At 40.1% G+C, this 14,682-nt stretch overlaps 1 protein-coding gene across 2 annotated transcripts in view; it reads left to right on the top strand.

Annotated features, from left to right (window-relative positions):
* The window catches only part of prim2 (DNA primase subunit 2), a 39,901-nt gene extending 36,558 nt beyond the window's left edge, over positions 1-3,343 (top strand). For both annotated transcript variants that reach the window (XM_049601095.1, XM_049601097.1), the window contains exon 14: positions 2,651-3,343. In XM_049601095.1, the coding sequence (XP_049457052.1) occupies positions 2,651-2,884 (234 nt within the window). In that variant the 3' untranslated portion in view covers positions 2,885-3,343. The remainder of the gene's footprint in view (positions 1-2,650) is intronic.
* The last annotated feature ends 11,339 nt before the right edge of the window (positions 3,344-14,682 follow it).

Genomic DNA, 14,682 nt, shown 5'->3' on the forward strand with positions numbered 1-14,682 from the left:
GCTGTCATAGCCACTTAATTTTTTTAGGTTTATTATAGCATTTAGATCTGTTTTGTCCCCCGTGGTTACTTATTTAATTTAATCTGTTTTAGTTTGGATGCTTGAGTCATCATCCCTTTCAGTCACACTCAATGACCTTGTTTTAGAGAAAAGCAGGGATTGGGGAAGAAAAGAACAAGGTCTTGAACCCAAAACATATTTGTGACTTCAAATGCTTGACATTCAGCAGAGTTTGGTACAGTCAAGATGTTGGATGGGGTTATATAAATTCAAGGGTGAAGTGAGCATCAGTTGATAATGTTCCTCCATAGTATTAAAGCAGTGTAAAAACCATGAATCACTTGAAAGCACCATTTTGTAACTACTGTGATTGTCTGGAAAGAAGTGCCTTTGCTGTTACAAGTCAGGTTCAGAAAAATCAATTGCAAATAATACACGCTTTTAAAGCACAGCATTAAACGTGTTTTAGGGTGAGGGTGGGGAGGTCAATCTACAGAAACTACAGTCACGAAACAGGCTTGCTTTGTGTATCATTACATTTTTACTGTCATATGTGCACTGAACTACACTTATTCACTGAGAGCTGGATGAGAAGATTGATTCAGTATCATGTCTATACACAAAGTATGAAACTAGATGACACTTGGCATAGCGTCAGGGCCAGGTATTGGTACTCAAGAGCAGTAAGGTATTGACTGAAATAACCCAGTATTAAATAGTATAAAAATGTCTGCAGTAAAGGAATATCTGCATTCGATCCTTTTCCCGCTGATTGTGATTCTGGACGGTCTCGACTCCCCGTTGGATCAGCAAACTTTCTGTTGCTGCCGTCTCTGTAGCCGCTGCTAGTTCAAAGTCTGCCTGGTTAGCACGAGCTAACACAACAGCAGCAGCTAACATCCAAATCCGAACCATTAAACAGTAGGATCAAACTCACACTGACGCCCAAACAGCTCGACTATGTCATTAAACCCGTTAATAACTGTAACTAACGGTAGATGTGTTTTAGCCCTTTCACTGTGTGCGTGTGGCTGGGTGGAGTTGGCAGTTCAGCTTGCCAAGATGCCAACAAAACATTTGAAAGTATGGCTACACTACACACCACCCCATTTATATTATGGATTACAAAAGAAGTACTCTATTGGTATTGCTATCACTTTAAAGGTACTGGTATTGTCATTTTTTTTTAAACGATACCCAGCCCTATGTACAGGACTCCCATAGTCATGGAAAACCTGGAAAAGTCATGGAATTTCACAATCACGTTTTCCAGGCCTGGGAGAGTCATGGAACTTTGTTGTGTGTACTTACATTGCTACAGTAATCCTTTGTGGATAACCTTCCACATAATGTAACGTAACAGCGAATTTATTTTCTGTAGCTGTCGACAAAATGTAGCACTAATATGTGTCAATGTGTCATCTCTCCCTTCATGTATGCCAGCTATCTGAAATTATGTATTTTCAATAGTGTTTGATGTATGAAAAACATTGGGCAAGAGGGGAAAAGTCATGTAAAAGTTTAGAAATGTCATCCATACAACATTTGTGTGGAAACCCTGTACATAGCATAAAGACTGGAAACAGGGAAAACAACAGCTTGGCTCTTTCCATAGTGGGAAAAAAAAATAAAAAATCCACCTACAGTGCCAGCACCTCTAAAGGTCACTAATTGACAAACCCTCTTGTTGGTTTTGTACGCAAACATACACATGTAAGAGTAAAAATGACAAGGACATAAACAAAGCTAATACACTCTGGGCTCCAGCTTAATGTCCACAGTAACTTTCAACACAAAAGCAAGCAAGTAAGAGTTTTCCTCAAAATGTTAAAGTATTCCTTTAGTTCCTTTTAACCTTTCAGTTCGGTGGTGAGTAAACACAACAACAACGCTGGTTGTTGACTAGAATGGAAAATGTTGGGGTCGCATGTTTGCTCACTGACGAAAAACCCAAATATGTGTTGTGCAGAATTCTTGTGAAGCTACAAGGTGATTAAAGCTAACTTTCAGCTGAAGTATGTCGTGTATTATGTTTTGTCAGTTTTGATAAACAACCCTTTCAGCTTTTCGAAGAAGCAGTGAAATCCCTATTATAACTGCCCTTAAATGGGACCAAAACATTTTTTTATACAATAAGTTTCTTCACTCTCGTGCTTCAACAAATGAAAACAGCAAAGTGAAATGTCCGACCTTCATTTGGCACATGGAGGACGCTGATACTGTTGTGTACAGATCTGTCACTGTCATTTAAAACATTTACTCCCATTCAATGGTTTTGAAAATATCAATCACAATCACATAATGGTTTAAAAACGATGAAAAGGTCATGGAAAGAGCTCAAACCCCATCTGTTAATTGATTCATAGGTTTTTACTCCTCGTGAGTGATTTTGACATTTTATTTCCTGAAAGGGCATTTCATCTTTTCACAGAATTAGCTCGCTAATTTGTCCATGAAAGCCTGCTGTCCTCATTATTGTTAATAAATTAGTAAATTGTTGGTAAATTAGTAAACCAAGCAGATGTTACACCACCATCTCATAAAAGGTGACAAAGCATTGAATCAGTCAGTCAGTATTTTACCAAGCTGCGACTTCTGTGACAACAAAGACTGTTACATTCTCCTGTGTTTCCTTTATTTTATTGAGCAGATCGAGGACTCCAATTTCTCGCTCAATCACCCCAACCAGTACTTTATAGAGAGCCAGAGACTTCTGGGAGGAGGCAAGGACATAAAGCGAGAGATGGACGTTCCACAGAGGTCGCAGGAAAACTCAGCCGCCAGAGGATCCGGCGCAACTCGTGAAGCAGCAGCAGCAGCAAACGCCTCTCAGGGTTTGGCTGAAAACACGGAGGACCTAGACTCTTACTTTCAAGATGCCTGATGTAATTTTATACATTTTTTCATATGAGGACTGGAGATTGGGGTGGAATCTAAATGTACATGACTTTTTGAGTATTAAAGTTGCATATCAGTTATTTCTCCCCGATTTGTCTAGTGTCTATCTCAACACAGCAGACTTTGTGTTAACCTTGACTTGACATTATTATAAACTTGAGACCAAAGCAGAGTTTTCCACCTTAAAATTCCTCGTTATGTTAGTGACATTTCGCTGCTGCAGTCGAGTGTTAAAAGCGGTCTCTCAGTTTTTCTTTCTTTGTTTTCCCTCTGGTCTGAACTCAGATGGCTTATGCCCAGTCTCAGTGCACAGAGTTTTGGCAGGGACGTGGTTGTGGGGGTGATGACTAGAACATTTCCCAGCTGTCTCAGAAACAATGTCATTGTATTTGCTGGCAGGAGTATGGATGAATGGTGGCAGGAGGACGGATGAAAATAAACAATTTCCACAGTTGTATTATGTCGCCTTGGAATATTGCCTCATAATGCACAATGCAATTTATTCAAAGCATACGTGGTCAGGAGATATTTCCTCCTTCTTCTCTCCAACTTCTGTCTGCAGTAATTTGTGAGAAATGGCTGTCTGAAAGTCAGGAACCTTTCGCACTAGAGTGGTGACACAGGCTGCTCTTCTTTGTTCTTTAGGAGGTACAGTGGTGCGCCCTTATCTCCACTATTACTATATGCATTTTATAAGATTACTAACTTTAGATCCAATTAGAGGAAGCGAACAGGCAGCCCTGAATTGCATGAATACAAATGTGTTTTCCAGGAGGTCAGGGAAATGTTGAATGTATGAATGAAAACCTCCTGTAATTTAATGATTAGAAAAATCAAATTTGGTCTCCCTGAGAGTGCCAAATGAAAAAAAAAATTCATACCAGTTATGCACATTTGCTCCGCAGGCTTTTCTTTTAAGACTTTGTGACACTCACACCACAGTTCATCACTGTCTCAAGCCTGTAACGTCAGAGCGCAAACACATGGCCTGCACCAGAGCTACACATAGCTTGAATTAAATTAGGTCTTAAAATCCAGGCATGGTGCTTGACACAGAGAGGATTTATCCAGCATAATAAGGCAACTGGATAACAGAGCGCAGCTGGGCTGCTGTCAGCAAGACACCCTTGATGTTTAATATTTGGTCGTGCATGACTACATTTGACAAAGCTGGCACTTTCTTAGACTGTGGGCAGGCAGTTGACTAGGACGGTGTTTATCTCCTCCGAATGGATTTACAATCATTAGTCATGAACTTGCTTGCTTTTTCGTCGTGCAATTTGTTCTCTCCCCTTGCTCATTACATGGGAGAGAGGTGTTCTGGGGATGGTGCATTATCCGAAAGGGCAAGAAATTTAATCCAAGACTGAACCGCAACATTTGTTCCATGAATCTCGTATGGAAGCTGACATGCAGGGTGAATCTGTATGCAGGGATGTGCCGTGTAGCTGGAGTGAAGCTTTGTGAGTGTGTTGCAATCTTGAGCTTGTAAATGCTGCAAACACAACAACCTCTGGTTCATTTGCATCGTATCCGTAGACGAGTTATATCAATTCAAATAATAGAAAGCAAAACTTAAGGTATTTTAAAGGAGAGTTACAGAATACAATTATCACCTGGCTGGTGAAAATGCACCAGAACCAATTGTAAGGTTGTCTGTCAGTAGTATTGAATACTCAACATTGATTCCATTGTACATTTCTATTCACAGCATGATGTTTCTCTTTGTCCTTTCCCTAATATAATTTCACCCTGGGGACCAAATGTGCAGCAGTTTGATTTGTTATTCAATATGCTTCACCAGAAACAGCTCTGCTTAATATTGGAATTTGTGTGCATTTTGTTTTCTGTTTATTTTTAGCGATTCATACATCCCATAACGTACACTTGTACATCTTGCCCTCGAGCATTACAAAAATGAGCACAATTTATTTGATAACTGTCTCATTCCTCATTTCAGATCTCATAAAAGGTTGTGCAGGCATGATGGAGTATTAGCTTTCAGTGGGAGGAAGAGCAGATTATTTTGAGGGTTTTAGTGGATTCTTGTCAAATTAGCTGCACTGCAGTCACAAACTTTATCCTCACTGCGCCCGAGTCGCTGCCACACTTTTAGGAAATGCTATTTTTTTTACAGGGCAATAAAAGTTTGAGCAGATCCGAAGTAAAGCCTGATTGAGGTTAAATTAGTAACATCTTGGGTTAAGCTCGAGTGTGGAGGACAGAGCTTAAAGGGACAGTTCACCCCCAAATCAAAAACATTTTTCCTCTTACCTGTAGAGCTATTTATCAGTCTAGATTGTTTTGATGTGAGTTGCTGCATCTTAAAGATATTGGCCGTAGATATCTACCTTCTCTCAAATATAATGAAACTCCATTCAGCCATCCATTTTCATCCGGGGCCGGGTCGTGTGGGCAGCAGGCCAAGCAAAGCACCCCAGACGTCCCTCTCCCCAGCAACGCTTTCCAGGGTAGTGACCAAAGGTGTTCCCAGGCCAAATGAGATATGTAATCCCTCCAGTGTGTTCTGGGTCTGCCCCGGGGCCTCCTACCAGTGGGACGTGCCTGAAACACCTCCAGCAGGGGGCACCCAGGAGGCATCCTGATCAGATACCTGAACCACCTCAACTAACCCCTTTTGATGTGAAGGAGCAGCGGCTCTACTCCGAGCTCCCTCCGGATGTCTTTCCTCCTTACCCTATCTCTAAAGGCCTGTTTCCACTGCAGGAACTTCGGGGTAATTTTACGGGGCCGGGGCCGTTGGTGCGTGTCTCCACCGCAGGAACCATGTGATGTCAACAGAAAGCAACAAAATAGCCGGCATTTTTAAAACTCAGCAGACGAGGGTTAGCTCGTTCATATAGCTTCCGCTGCCATCTAAAAAAAAAAACTCACTAAATGGCCTGTGAAAAAAATATTTTTTCCAGCGGATATCTTAGTTACAACATGATTGAGCTAGCAAAGCAGTTTTGTGTTGCTATGTGTGGTATTTATTCAGTTTTGGGAAATCACGATGTCTAGAAAGCATCAGTGGCTGCAGCTGACAGGGACAGCTAACACTAGCAGCAAAGCTAACATCAGGACGTCATCTGTTAAAAGCCTCCCGTTGTCGGATACGACATGAAACTACTCCAGTTAGCTCAGTCATGTTGTAACTAAGACATCCACTGGAAAAAATATTTTCTTCACGGGCCATTTAGTGAGTTATTAGAGACATCGCTATCAGCTAACGGCGTCCCTACATTGCCCAAAATGGTCGCGCAACGATTACGTCACATCCAGAGGCAGCACGTAACTTTACAGGAACCTTCCTCGTACTCCGCTCTCTCAGTGGAGACACGGTGGTTGAGAGGGCTGAGCGAGAGGACGTTCCTGTAGTAGTTCCTGCCCCCCAAATAGTACCAGGAACTTCTTCAGTGGAAACAGGCCTTAAGGCTGAGCCCACCCACCCCATGGAGGAAACTCATTTAGACCACTATCCATGAGCTCATTCTTTCAGTCACTACCCAGAGCTCATGACCATAGGTGAGGGTTGGGACGTAGATGGAGCAGTAAATAGAAAGCTTCGCCTTCAGGCTCAGCTCGCTCTTCACAACAACGGTCCGGCGCAGCGCCCACATCACTGTGGACGAAGCACCAAACTGCTGATCCATCTCATGCTCCAACTTTCCAAGGCTCAAACTCCCCTATTTTTAGATGTTATTTACTTTGCCTTCTCTGGCTGTGATAGGAGCCTACGTGTGACTTATCTTATAGATTCAGTCAGAAATGAGTTTAAGTATTTAAACTCACACTGGGATGATTTGCCACGATGTCCAGACAGGCAATAAAGAAGGAGAGCAATGTAAACACAGGCATGGATAAATATAGCCAAGTTATTTTTCAAGTCAAATGTGGATATACAACAGTGTGATCTCATTAAATTCTGTCTTCAAAGCTCAAATAACTCATGGGAAAAACAACTGCAGAGAGGAAGATGAAAACATAAGCTCCCTCCTCAGTCAGACAAACTTTATGGGGATCAAATAGATGGTCAGTGTTTACTAAGCAGTCTGATCCACAACAATGTGCAGAAGGGTGAAAAACAACAACTTGCATGTGTGGTGCAGTGATTAAAACCTGTTTACCAAAAGCAAAGCAGGATCGGGGATGTTTTTAGCAACTAATTCTCCTCTTCCACAGGTTTTGTCCAAGGTAAAGTCTAACATGAAGTGACAGCATGGCTGCAGGTGAAGCTTAGAAAGAGTGAAGAGTTTGTGAGCAAAGTTAATCACACGAGCAGCGGCTCACACATCTGTCAGGTTAATGAGACAACGCCCGGGGAAATTATGATGAGTTTACATACAGCTGCAGGACGTTTGCTTCCAATTTTACAATCAACTGGGTTGTCACATATCCTCGCTAATTTTGTGTTCGGAGAGAAGGCTTAATGATAGATGTATTGTTTGACAATTTTTCTTTAACATGAGCAGACCAACATCACACTCTGCATCATAACAACTGCCAGGTTTCAGAAGAACTGGACAAAAAGGCTGATGGGAGTGTAACCGATGCTTCCATCTGTTGTTACGATCAATACCAAACAACAACATCATCAAGAGACAGTAATGGACACTGGTGGATCTCCATATTTAGACCGATGGAATGGCGCCAACAGGTGCATCCTTGCCGTACTGTGTAAACCCTTGTAGGAAGGACACATGCCCACACAGCTTCTCTGAAACCACCTTGTAGTGGCTGACTTTCTTGCTAAATTCTCTTTTATATTTCAAGCCAATGGCGGCATCAATGCTGCCTCCCAGCAAGAACAAAAAAATCAATCCCCTGCCACATGTAGAGTTTGCATGCTCACCTTGTGTTTGCACTGGTTTTCCTCTGCATCCCAAAAGCATGCAAGTCAAATAGAAGGAAACTCTGCTGTCTGTGAGCTGGGGAGAAAATCTAGCCACCAGTTAAGATGGAAATGAACAAGCAAGTGAACTGAAGAGCTCTGAATTTGGTTCTTCTCTGCACCAACAATAATCATGTATTTAGACATGTTATTATTAACCAGATAATTAAAGAAAGACAGCTAATAGTTGGGCACCAAACTGAGTGAATACCTGTGTTCACTTTCTTAATGCATCTACTGCACATACTTTTCAGTAATGGATTTCCAGTGTTTGTGACACAATAAAATGCCATCACGCTACTTTACTTGAAAGCCATTATGAAGAGGAAATTAAATATAAATGGTAATCAAGGCTCTTAATCTTTGAAACAAAGTGCTTTGTAGCAGGAAATGTGCTTTTAACACAATTCCTATCATCAGTCTTGCAACGACTTGTGCTACTCTCATCTTCACCTTTGCAAAGTAATCTGCCCGCACAATTTCTTTAACAAATGTCACAATTTCTACTGAGTCATATGAGTCCTTGGGGGGAAATTGAAATTGTTCAAAGTGAAAGGTCAAGTTTTTATTTTACATAATTTTGCAAATACAATCTTCAGGCTGTTGTTAGCAGATACCAGCAATGTTTGTTATGGTAAATAGTTTTTGTTCTGCTGTCTTTGCCAGCCAAGTAAACATCCAAGAGCTGTGTGTTTAATACATCCCAATGGGACTTTGGGTTGTAGATGGGAAAATACTCACGGATGACATTTGGGAGAATCTGCAGAAAAGAGGAACTAAATGTCACCCCTTGCCATTATCTTTAAATACACATCCCTTTGACAGCAAAGTAGTTGGTAAAAAAAAATAAGTAACACCTTAGAGTTTTAGTTAACATTTTCATTTTGGATCTTTGTTTAAGGTTAATCACCCATTTGGTTGTTTGCGCTTTTACCCTCCTTCCTTAAAATGCGAGGAAGAGATGTTTTAAATATGTAACATTTTAAAGATCAAAAGCCTATTGCCAGTTCACATCTTAACTTGGATGCCTTCGATCACCTCAACACTTAGGCCTAAAATTAGCTTTTGTTTCAAACAGGGTTCCCACACATATTTATGCCCCACTTGCTTAGTATTTTTCAAACATATCTATGCAAAGCCCTCATGATTTGAAGGGGTGTAATAATCTTAATGTGGTATATGTCAAAATTTAATTCATTTATGTGTCAAAAGCAAATAAATTTTAGGTTTATGTTAAAAGCGTATTAATTTATTTAAAATTAATAAAGTCATAAAGATTTTTTTTTTTTTTTTTTTTAAATATGTATCACAAGGATACAGGCATGTGTAATGTGTGTACAATGGTAAAAACACTGTAATTAACAGACTACCATCACTGTAGCTTACCATAGTTAAAAGAAAAGGTTGCATCTACCATAACTAATCACTATTATAATGCACCACCAGTTAGCACCCCAAGTCACCCAAATCAAACACACCCATTTCAGGTGCATGCTGGGAAAACAGAGAATATCAGACAGCAGAAGAGTGAGAGAAGATGCCAATAAATGAGGGAAGGAAACAGCAGACATTTTGACTTGTGTCAGTAGGAAAAGTACAGGTGAAATTGATAACATTAAGGATGGCTGCGTTCCATTCAGTGTGCCAGTAAGCACAGATAGCTAACATGGACAATACCAGGGTCTGTGCTAAATGGAACACAGCTGTCATTAGTGTTATTGAACACACCTGTGCTGCTCCTACTCTGATGTGTCAAAATGTCTGCCGTGAGGAAGGTCTGTCGCCTGTAGCTAAGCCAAGACAGTGTGAATACGTTTAGCCTATATTATGAAGTTTTTGTTTTTATTTGTGTAACGCGAATTGAGAAGCTATTTGTGACGGACATGGTCATGTTTAGCCTCATTAGTAAGGTGAGTGGTGCCTCAGTGTGGTGCTAGTCCTCAAGTACTTTATTTTATTACGACATATGTGCGACTAAAACATTTGTAGCCTATGTATTTTACACTGTTATTAAACAGGCCAGGTTTTAGTTGTGAGCATCGTTTGGTGATGGCACACAACAAGCATGGAGAAGGAAGATGGGAGCCACCCATGGGAGACATCATGTTGGATAGGTGTTTGCTTCTGCAGAACCGACCACCGCTCTGAGGATAAGGACACTGATACACCTGAGTCATGGTAGGACTAAACTTTCATTTCAGTATATTGCTGCAGTATGCAGTGGTACTTACACCGAGTTATGAAATTTAAGTTTATTGGTATGTGAAATTTAAGTCTTGATTCTGACTTAAATTGTATTTTATTTTCCATTTGTTTTTCGCCCAGTGGGTAATGCTAACAGGTGGTGTCATTGTAAACTTAAAACTTTTGTATTGGTTCAGTAAACTAAAGAGAAGGTAGAAATAAATTATTTAAATAATATTAATAGTAACTTTATTTGTATAACATAACACACGTGTCTGAACAAGGTCACAAAGTGCTTCACAGAGTGCATGAAAATAAAACACAAAATAATAGAAAGGCAAAAACAGAACAAAAGGAAATGAAACACAAACATTACAAATCAGGCATTAAAAGGAAAAGTTTTTCTATAAAAATATGTGTTAAGCAATGACTGAAAAAAAAAAAGCCTGCCTCATCTCCTCAGGCAGAGAATTCGGGAGCCTGTAAGGGCCCTGAGGGCAAAAGCCCTGTCACCTTTAGTTACCAGCCTTGACCCAGGGATGACTAACAAGGATAGGCTTGAGGATCTAAGATCACAAGGGAGTCGAAAGGCCTAAATTGGCCCAACTAAGCTAAAAGGTGGAGTTAGGACTGAGTGAACTCAAAGAGAAATGAGAAACTAAATAACCACTTCAAAGACTTTAAATGAAACCAAAGTGAGATTTTTTTTCTTTTTTTTTTGCAAGATTTGGGTTTTACTCTGGATTGTTTCAAGGGATTTTAATGCCCGGTTTTTCTGAGTGTGAGATGTGATATTTTGGTACCAATTTATGCCTCTAGCTACTACAAATTTTCATACAATAATAAGCTGGCTGTTAAAACATATTCTCTGGTGTACTACTATTCTTTCATACACACGTATGGGCATTTGGAGGTGGCAACCAACCAACTATGCTTTCGGAGTTGCAAACACTGGTGACGAAGGTGCAAATTGCAAACTGTTTGATGTGGATATAAAAAGGCATTTTTTAAGTGCTGGTTTTTTTTTTTTTCCTTTGGTAGTGTAAGTATCATCTGATCACATTTCTCAGCTCATACCAAGTGCTTCAGCGAGCTATAAATAAACAGAAGCTGAAGCTTTGTGGACTGAAGGATTGTCAGTACGGATTGCGTGGTGATGTTGGGTTGAATCATATATGAATAAATGAGAGGCCACCAGTTGATTTTGGAAACATTTACATTTTCCTGATAGATATCCTGATACAAGTCGAAGCAAGTTATTATGTTGTCACAATAAAAATACTGTGAGTAGGCTTATGCCACTGACTGTTTCTGCTGCGGAAGCAAAGTTTGGAAAAGGAGTTGGTGAATGATGAGATCAAGACGACAGAAATGTTGCATTTATAATCACGGGAGCCAAGTGGTGTTGTTTTTTGTTGGTTTTTAATTCCAACTTTTGTCATACAGATGTCTTGTGTTGTTCTAATTCTGTACAGAATGTAAAATCAGCCACGCTTTCGTTTCTCACTTTAGAGATGAAATAAACCTTAACACAATTAAAATGCAGCTAAAAATGTAGATGTTTATTGGCTCAAACGATCTCTCAATTTGTTAGAAGCTCTATTTTAAAAACAGAATGGAAATAGTGAGCCTGGAACAAAAAAAAAAAATTCTACTGACCTTTAAAAATATGTTGTACAATACATTACATCAGAGTTAGACCTGTTTTAGACAAACTACTAAGTAGCCTACACCTACTCTTTCTCACTTATGATTATTTGTCCTGAAAGGGGCTAATTTGGCAGATGTGAGAAAAAAAGAATGGGTTCTATATTCCACTGTGTTTCTGCACAGCCCTTCACCCAGAGTGCTCTGCTCTCAGGCTATTTTTCAGTGCTCAGGAATTTAAAAAAGAATATTTGGATCTCCCGTCCTCACGTTTCATGAAAGTTTCATGAAATAAGGGTTCAGCAGGTCCTGCACTACACCACTTCGCCATAGATATGCACTGGCACTAAAGAAAATAGCAGTATTTAAGAGTGATCATCAATCTTGGTGATCTCAGTGCCAACAGCCTGTTTGTTTGCACCTGAAACACACTGGCAGCTTATTTGTGCTGAATTTTGGGTAGTGCGTGATGTCACTGTAGGTGAAAGAATTCCTGAGTGCTTGTTATAAACCTTTTCTCTGGACCTAGACTCTGGTCCTGTCTATCTGTTAATACCTGCAGTGCTACACTAAATGCTCATGGTGGATCCTCCAGCGATGATTATTGCATTCACTGAAGAACATTTCTCCACAGTGAGGTGTGTGAGGACATTTTTTGTCAGGACATTTTTTAATGTGACTGCAGAGTCTCATTCAGCTCAAAATAATTGAAAACGTTAAGGAGCACAGTGGGACAGAGAGGCCCAGTGGACTAGTTGTGTATATAATGTGAGTGGACGAGCAGAGAGGTTGAACTTGGAGCAGACTATGGACTTTGCAGTGAACGTAACTCACACAAAGCAGTTCAGACAGACAGATGAATACAGTAACACACTCATTAAACTCACTCTTGAAATGAGAATGTCAACAACCTTGTGTGTACACGCTACAGGGTCTCTCTTTTGCTTTAGTATGTATGCTTGTGGCTGCAGCAGCTGTGAAGTTTATATTGTTTGTACGGCTCTACATTGTCTGCTTTGGTGATGACTTGACTATTTAGTGGATTGTGCACCCATCGCAGCATCCATAGGCATTTTATTTATTGTGCTAAGTTTAGTTTAATAGTTTGAATTTTGTCTCTTTTCTGGTTAATTCTGGAGAAAAACAGTTGTATATTTCTATAACTGATAATTAGTCGTATGCTCAAGCTGTAAAGTGCCCTTTAAAAAAAAAATGTTGGTTTGGACATCAGGGCTCTTGTTGCTTTGTTGCTAATGTTGTTCCTCTAGTGTAAAGATTGATATTGAATCTAATACATTTTGTAGCCCAAAGACGTTTAATTTAACAGTGTACTTTGCTTCATAGTACCCCCTTTAAAACTGTAACAATGTTTACACAGAGAATGCTAGCCGTCCTGCTTTTTACTTTCACTGAAATTCATTTTGGCTACTTTTACATGAATACAATATTGTAGTACTCTTTCCTTCTAAAAATTGTGGCTTTACAAGAGAGGACAAGTCTCCAGGAAGTTACTGTGCCCAGCCAAGAAATCATCTAGCGCACAATCCCCCAGTAAATCCACAACTTGTAATTACACATTGGGTTTTCTACAGGTTAAACAAACATAACTTGTTTATAGACCCTTTTAGCTGTAGGCAAAACATGAGTCGCCACCACGGGGCTGAAGGCTACGTAGGAGTCTTAAAATGTCGTCTTGTTGTGTTATTGGGAGCCAGAATAGAAGGAGTCATGGCTCAAAACTTACATTTTATCTCAGACCAGCCACCACTGCCCGTCAACAAAAATGAAACAGCTATGCTTAAATGTGATAATACGTAAGGACTGGACGGAGGCCATCATCAAAGATGCTCCCATGTGCAGCGCACGCTTCATATCAGGTTAGGGAAAAAGTATTTCCTATTTAGGGATGTATAATGTTATGTTTTAAGGGTTATTATGTCCACCTCATCAGAAATGGGGAGGTATTAAGAAGAATATTGGATTTCTCAGTAACGTAAACTTTTTAGCACATTAGCTAATGGTAGCTGCGATGACAAAACAAACTGGTGTCATAAGATTGTCATAGAAATCAACCACAAAGCCAACCATCCCACCTTTGGCAATCCTGTCAATCATCCATCCACTGAGTGAGAGCATACAGGTTGGCCAGTCTGGTCATACTGGTCAATGTTTACTTATTCAAGAAACACTTGCTGTCCCAGAGAGTGAGTGACCTGACATAGTGCATTCGTAAATTCAGTCCGATGCTCTACACTAAAATGAGAGATCTGTTGGTCGAAAAAAACTCTGCTATGCTCTGGTATGCATACTCTGCTATGCTGTGATGGAGGTCAAGTAGACTGAAAGCTTAACAAATAAAGCGAGACACTGCATAGATGCAAGTGTGCGGAAATCTTTATTTACCATTTTGGACTCATTGATGTTTTTCAGCACCTTGCCAAGACTGAGCCAGGTGGAGCGGTAGCCATTCTGCGACATAAATTAACAAATGAATCTTGAATGAATCTCCTCAGACAGAGTGCCCAGAGTGTGCTCTGCCACTCTGAGAGTGTGGTGCTCTGGATAACTGAATGGTACATTCCCACAGCACTCCGAATTTACCAACGATCCAGTTTGTGCCAGAGTGCAATCCGGCACTCAGAATGAGTATTTCTGAATGCACTACTCGTATTATCTTTGCCACTGTCTAAAACAAGCCAACAGAACTTGCTAAATAGCATTAGTTAATGTCTGTGGAGAATTATTTTGCCTTCAGTTAAGCCACGCCCACCATAAAAGTCATGCTGTTTACTAACAGTAAAAGGGTCTATTAGTGAGCTTTAGAGTATCTGAGGCAACTTGCTGTCTACTGGCTGTAGCTTCGTATCTAGCTGACAGATGAGAGCAGTACTGATCTTCTTATCTTACCCTTGGCAATAACGCAAAGAAGTGTGTTTCCCAAAATGTCTATCTCTTTAAGTTAAAATACAGACTATCTGTTAGAAGTCATTGTCAGATTTGTCCCTTGTGTGTGCAGCATACTGTTGATTTTATACATATTAATGGCTGCCTCTCTGATGATG

The sequence above is a fragment of the Epinephelus fuscoguttatus genome, linkage group LG16 (assembly GCF_011397635.1).
Source record: "Epinephelus fuscoguttatus linkage group LG16, E.fuscoguttatus.final_Chr_v1".
In the NCBI taxonomy this organism is placed as follows: Eukaryota; Metazoa; Chordata; class Actinopteri; order Perciformes; family Serranidae; genus Epinephelus; species Epinephelus fuscoguttatus.